The sequence below is a fragment of the Arachis ipaensis genome, chromosome B03 (assembly GCF_000816755.2).
Source record: "Arachis ipaensis cultivar K30076 chromosome B03, Araip1.1, whole genome shotgun sequence".
Taxonomy (NCBI): Eukaryota; Viridiplantae; Streptophyta; class Magnoliopsida; order Fabales; family Fabaceae; genus Arachis; species Arachis ipaensis.
The window spans coordinates 33,041,494-33,048,823 of NC_029787.2; the positions used below are offsets into that span (position 1 = coordinate 33,041,494).

The 7,330-nt window shown below is 34.6% G+C and overlaps 1 protein-coding gene across 1 annotated transcript; it reads left to right on the top strand.

Moving 5' to 3' along the window:
• On the top strand, nt 459–4,732 carry LOC107630202 (mitochondrial-processing peptidase subunit alpha). The gene is made up of 13 exons (XM_016333274.1): nt 459–629; nt 750–1,001; nt 1,085–1,381; nt 1,995–2,162; nt 2,254–2,421; nt 2,530–2,610; nt 2,892–2,958; nt 3,143–3,240; nt 3,374–3,446; nt 3,549–3,619; nt 3,788–3,837; nt 4,152–4,264; nt 4,379–4,732. Exons 1-13 carry the CDS (start codon nt 591–593, stop codon nt 4,429–4,431), a joined length of 1,530 nt encoding a protein of 509 aa, XP_016188760.1. The 5' UTR covers nt 459–590; the 3' UTR covers nt 4,432–4,732.

Below are 7,330 nucleotides of genomic sequence, written 5' to 3' on the forward strand. Positions count from 1 at the left end.
TATCAAATAAAATATAAAATATTAATTTTTGTATTTTTATTTTTAATATCATATTTTATTCTGTTATTGAAAACCAAATGCAGCCTAAGTGCTTATGCAACTACATTATAATGATTTATGCACACATTTTAACAATAGAAAAACCTTATATTTTCTTTAAACACTTACAACTACTTCAAATGTTATATATCTCTGCTTCTTTGCTACTATTAAACAAAGTGTCGGCAGATAAAAGATAGAATTTAGTTACATTTATGGTTTTCAAAGAAAATATCTATTGTTACATTCTTAAGGATAGAATAATTAATTCGAACTTTAAAGAAGGAAAAAAGTGGTTCATATTTGAAGTGAAGTGAGATAATTTTCTTCCACTCAATTATATTCCCAGATTATTTAAATATGATAAATAATCCATCATTAAAAAAAGTTTTTGATTGATTGAAGTCTGAAGATGAAAATGAAATGGGCTGGGTCTAGGGCAAGGTTGGAGGAGAGAAGAGGCCCAAAGTCCAAAAGCAAAGAGGAGAGTGAAGACAGAAGAGAGAAGAAGCCTCAGTCATTCACTCATTGATCGCGATTGTCTTGGCACAATGTACAGGAACGCTGCTTCACGCCTTAGGGCCTTGAGGGTTAGTTACCGCTCTCATCTCTCTTGCCATTCGATTCGGTTCAATCCTTAGTCTACTCTCAGAACTGATTTAACTTCTACTATTTCTTAACTAACTTTGATTTCAATCCTACGAGAATAGGCGCGTTCCATCAGCAGGCTACCTGCTACTGCTAGATTCGCAAGTTCGAGCTCCGTTGCCACAACAAAATCATCTCCGTTGGGTGGCTTGTTTGGGTGGCTCACCGGCGGCGGATCCAGCTCTGCTCCCCCTCTGGATTTCCCCCTTCCCGGAGTGACCCTCCCCTCTCCATTGCCCGATCACGTTGCCCCCGGTAAAACCATCATCACTACCCTCCCAAATGGAATCAAGCTTGCCTCCGAAACTTCCGCGGTATGTGTGTTCTCTCTTGGGCATTCTTTGATAGATAGGATAGATTCTAGTAATGTGCTGAGGGCTTTGTGCTGCTTGTTCAGAGTCCTGCAGCCTCAATTGGTTTGTATGTGGATTGTGGTTCAATCTATGAGACTCCTTTAACATTTGGGGCAACACATCTGCTAGAGCGAATGGCCTTCAAGAGCACTAGAAACAGGACTCACTTTCGGGTGGTTCGTGAGGTAGAGGCCATTGGTGGCATTGTGCAGGCCTCTGCTTCCAGGGAGCAGATGGGTTACACCTTTGATGCTCTCAAGACTCATGTTCCCGAAATGGTCGAGCTTCTTGTTGATTGTGTCAGGAACCCTGTCTTTCTTGACTGGGAGGTCAATGAGCAGGTACGTTCCCATATCCTTCTCAAATGCTTCTGTTGATGGTGTTTTTTATTTTTATACTATTCACACTGTTTAGAACGGTGCTATCTGAAACTGAAATTAGTGGTCTATATGAAAGTAGTTCGAACTTCTAACAGATATATTCAATGATAGTATAGTCCAGTGAATGTGAGCCTTGCTTGGGAGGCAGTAATAGGATGTAGTTTGTTGATGTGGTCTTGAAAGAAATTAGGTTTAGTTGTGTATGATTATAATGCCTGGTGTGTGATTTGAAAGTTGAATTATGCCAATAATAATAAAGGATTCAACTAAGTTGTGCCCTAAGGGTACATTTTTAAAATATAATAATAGAAACTTATTAATATTTTTTATGTATTCAATACATTGAAAATGTAAAAAAAAATTAATTTTTGCAATAACTTTTATAAAACATTTCCTTTTATAATATGCTTAACCTATGTCCTTAGGGTACAAGTTAGCAAAACCCAATAATAAATAGTGAAAGGCTGCTGTGTTGGGTTTAGCTGGAAATAAAGGGCAGTAGTGTAAAAGAAGGTTGAGTGTGGTGGGATGTTTCTAACTTAGAAGCTTTATGCTTGTCCTCTGCCATATATAGCTTCTGAAAGTGAAGGCCGAGGTTGGTGAAGCTTCCAAAAATCCTCAAGACTTGCTTTTGGAAGCGATTCATTCTGCTGGATATTCTGGTGCCTTGGCGAATCCTCTTTTAGCTTCAGAATCGGCACTTAACGGACTAAATGGTTCAGTTCTGGAGGAATTTGTTGCCGTAAGTTCTCAAATTGATGCTTCTAAAGCATTTAAATATTTTTTGAGCTGTTCTTTATCTCATTTTCAGACCATTTTTTATTTAACATCAGGAAAACTATACGGCACCTCGGATAGTACTTGCTGCTTCTGGTGTTGAGCATGAGGAATTGTTATCTATTGCAGAACCGCTTTTGTCTGACCTACCCAACGTCCCGCGTCCAGAGGAGCCCAAATCTGTATATACTGGTGGTGATTATAGATGCCACACTGAATCAGGAGTATGCATCAGAAAAATATATTTATAATTTTGTTCTTTTCATATTTTTATTATTACACTTGTCACTTGTGAAGAAATGTGTGTCAAATCTAACATTTTGAATGGCCAGAGGACCCACTTTGCTCTTGCATTTGAACTTCCTGGTGGCTGGCATAAGTTGAAGGATGCTATGGTCTTAACTGTTCTTCAGGTATGCCAAAGAATGTATATTTAGTTGGCTCCTTAAACTTTGTTGCCATTTTGGTGGTTTCTTTCATGAGACATGTTAGGAGGCCAACACTTTTAGCCAATACCTTATTTTTATACTATTAGAATTTAGGGTTTAGTGTTTAGAATTGATTACTTAGGGTAGAGTGTTGGTCAAGTATTGACTACAAATGATCGTTTTTGTTGGTCATGTAGCATTGCTCTTTTTTCATTGTAGTCCAGCATATTGATTTTGGAAATGACCATTATCTTACTTGAATGTAGATGCTACTGGGAGGTGGTGGATCATTCTCTGCTGGCGGACCTGGTAAAGGAATGTATTCACGGCTATGTAAGTTCTATCTATTCAGTAACATCTGGGTCCATAGCTTAAGTTGTTCAGCAGGAACAGAGAATGAAACAACTGCTGCTGGTTTACATACAGTGGCCGAATATTTATGCTGGTCAAGACTTCATTTATAACGTGTTCTTTTCAAAATCTTTTTACCATAACATCTTGTGTTTATCATATGCAGATCTCCGAGTTCTGAATGAATATCCACAAGTTCATTCTATTTCAGCATTCAACAATATTTACAATAACACAGGCATATTTGGTATCCAAGTTACAACAGTAAGATCCTATGCATCCTGTATCATGATTTCTGGAAATATTGAAGTTTCCTTTCCCTGCTCAATATACAATAATATTCATTATAATTATGTATCATAATATTCATAAGATTATATATGTGCTTATGTGTTAGGGTTCGGATTTTGTATCAAAAGCCATCGATATAACAGTTAATGAGCTTCTTGCAGTTGCTACATCTGGACAGGGTATTCTGTTAAGCTATTCAATTCGCATGACTAATATTTTGCTTTTTGGTTACAACCTTCATATGGGAAGCTTTATGCTTATTCTTTGGGTTCTATATGCAGTTGACCAGATACAGCTGGATCGTGCCAAACAGGCTACAAAATCTGCAATTTTGATGAACTTGGAATCAAGAGTAAGTAAATTTACATCCAGTGAAATTTCACATGGAAATCATACACTGATATTTTCTTTTTATTTTTTTCCCTTTCTCTTGTCCTTTCTGTTAATTGTGCCTTTAGTTTTTTAGTTCATATGATTTTTTATGACTATCTGCTTATTATTAAACTTAATTTGTTTTCAGATGGTTGTTTCAGAAGATATAGGAAGACAAGTTCTGACATACGGTGAAAGGTATGGATTAGTAATCACATTGTAAATTTCCTGTTGATTTGTTGCTTCTTTAATTAAATTTCTGTCTTTGGTTACCTGAACTCCTGTCGCGTCTTATTTTCTTGGTTTTAGATGTTTAGTAGCTTAGACAGTAGCCATTTAATTTGTGAATAAGTTTAAGGATTCAGATTTCATTGTGGAGATATTTGTTTGACTTCCAGAAATTGCAATTAGCAGTGAACACTTGTTTATTTATTTTTAAAATGACGTGTACGTGTTATGTTCGCTATAGAATGTTGCTCTTGGGTTCTGAAAGTTGTGTTGCCTCTTCTCAGGAAACCTGTCGAGGATTTCTTGAAAGCAGTGGACCAAGTAACGCTAAAAGATATTGCTTCAATTTCTCAAAAGCTCATTTCTTCCCCTCTTACAATGGCATCATATGGAGATGGTATTTCCCTTCTTCTTTTCCCTGACCCTGTAGAATCCCCTTTGATTATTTTATTTATTTATTTAATGTGTCTTGCTGTGTGATAATTTTATGTTGCCTTTCCATGATGTGCAGTTATTTATGTTCCAAACTATGAATCAGTGAGCAGCAAATTCCGTTCAAAATGAGGTGTGAGTGTGACATACAATCAAAGAACTCATGTATGGATGAAAGGTGTAAAATTAAGTTAAAACCCTAAATGTCCTTGTTGTAAGCCAATAAATTGGTAATCATGCGCAAGTAGCATATGCCTGCGTAACTCATTATTTTTGGGGTTCATAATCATTGACCTGAGTGGGTCTTCATTTACTGTTTGAAGTTAGGCTGAACTGACTGCCGGATTATTTTTGGATTCAGTCTCATTCCAACATTGATCCGTTATTCATTTTCAACCATTGTGTCACTACAAATTTATTTTATTTCATTTCATTTCTTTTTGCAGCTTTTAACTGTCTTTTTTATATCGTAACTCTTCGTTAATCTTTACTAACATCACTTGAGGGTCCTTAATTAAATATACGATGTTTTATTTATGTTTATACAATAACATGTTATCTAATGCACTAGTTTTGTACTGTCATTTAACTAGATTTATTTGTTTAAATTATATTTGAAGTAGTAGATTTAAAAGTTAGTTATTTTGTTAATATGATAATACATAGTTGTTTGTGTAAAATTTTTATATTGACAGTACAAAATTAAATTCTTATTTTAAATGTGTCTATTATTATTTTTTCGAAAATGGTCCGAGCATATGTTCTTGTTTTTTTTAAAATTAAATACACGTATAAAATTATTTTACACTATCAAAATTAAATTCTTAACTTTAAACGAAAAGAGCACTAGAATTTTCATATATGTCAATAAATATCTTTCTATGAACAGTGGTCTTAAAAGAAATTAATAAACAATTCTTGAGTAGATTTCGGTTTAAAACTGGAAGTTATAAAAAAAGGGCGTGATGGTTGATCATATCACATATTGTTGAGAGGTAAATGTTTAAGGAGCTAGTAAAAAAAAAGTCTGCAGACTTGCTGCCTAACATGTTGCCCCAGCCGAGCCCGTAGTTCCGCCTCCATTTTGGTCAAAAGTCAAAACAACAATTTAGACGAGTATCACATAAGAAATCTAAATTACCGTAAATAAAGTAAGCATCATCATTCAGCACCATCATTGTTTTCCATATTATCCGCTCCGTCATACCTACTTTCGTACTTACCAATTCCATTTTCCATTCTCTCGGATGGTCATCGTCAAGTTACCCATATTACTATTTCTAACTTGGAATATGGATCACACTAGTTTGCACGTTCTTCGTGGCTCAGAACCTTAAATCATTACATTTACAATTTAATTACATATCTCATAGCATAAGTCTTTATACATATATATAGTTTTCACAACGCCTTTCACCTGCCAAAGAATTCCACTTCGCAAGGAACGCCAAAGATAGGTTCATGTCAAAATCGATTAAGTGGATCAAATCAGTTTTACCGTTTCTTCTTTCTAGCAATGGAAAAGATAATTAATAACTACAGGCTCCCTTTCAGAATTTCTTTGTTTGACCAATCGTCTGCTTGTGCGCTTGGTAATCATATTGTAGTATAAATGTATAATCACTTAAGCTTTACTTGGTCTCCTGCCTCTTTAGGTAATGCTGAAATTAAAATATATATGAATGTTGTCCATTAATTATTATAATATGAAAAGTCTAGGGCCAGCAACTTTGTTAAATTTTGGCCAACATGTAACCAGTAAAGAAAAGTAAATCATTGGATGAAATCTCACACAAATCTTACACTATTAAAATCATCATTGATAACTACAAATCACAAAAGTTGCTGCCCGTAGCATTCCTCGTTATAATGTAAATAGTCCTCAATTGAAGTTTATGGGACATGAATGTGTTCTCAATAGTGGTATTATTACCTGCTTTGCTGGCTTGCAGTGTTTTCTCTTATAGTAATTCCCGTTTAATTAATTACTTTGTATAGTACTAATTTAACTAGAACCGTAATGATTCCATCTTTGTCTCCTACATACATTATATTAATAAAATGACGGTGATACTAACTCCATCGGTTATGAGAATAATTACGTGTTGATATAATAGAGTTACGCAGACCAGCAATTGAACGGATAATATATAAATATATCCCCGTGAAAGTGCAAGAATTACTAAAAGCTCCAAGGAGAAATGCAGAGCATACATACATAAATACCGTATCGGATTTGTACTCCTAAAGAAATATTCTAAAAGATAAAGTATGTATATGCGGGCGGGAACAAAGCGGTAGAGTATGCTGGAATTTCCTTTTGGTAGGATATTTTAGAATATTTGAGTGTGTATAAAACTAATTAAATCCTTACTTATTTTTCCATTATAATAATAATTAAGCATAAATAGTTTGTGTACGTATTTGTATATATGTATAATTGAGGGATGAAATAACTAGGTCATTGGTCAACATACTCTATGAAGTATGAACGAACAGAGAGTGTTAGTTGGTGCAATTTGCAAAGGACGACAAAGCTAAGGAACAATCATAACCAACTCTCAACATTGCAAAAAAAAACATCATTAGGGCCCCTCTTTTCTTTCTCTGTATTGACTGCTCTAAAGAAAAGAATATTAATGTATGTAGTTATAAACGTGAAGCCTAACCACACCATAAAGAGGAGCCAAAGATTTCCATCTTGATGCCGGACCCACCTATGTTCTTGGTCGTCTACTCTTTATATATTTATGTCCTCTAATATAATATATGATGATTGCGATCAATATTAATATTATTATTATTATTATTATTATTATTATTATTCAAGTTATTATTGTTTAATTTAGAGTTTTTTATATATAAATATGGTGAGTTCTATCCAACTCTCTCTAAATCAACATGTAAATTACCCGATTATATTGGATATCGGACCCATTGAGTAATCAGATCTAATTGAATAAAACCCTATTATACCCACCTCTAATTGTTAGGTTTTCGGGTTCATGCTTACCAAAACCAAACCAAACCA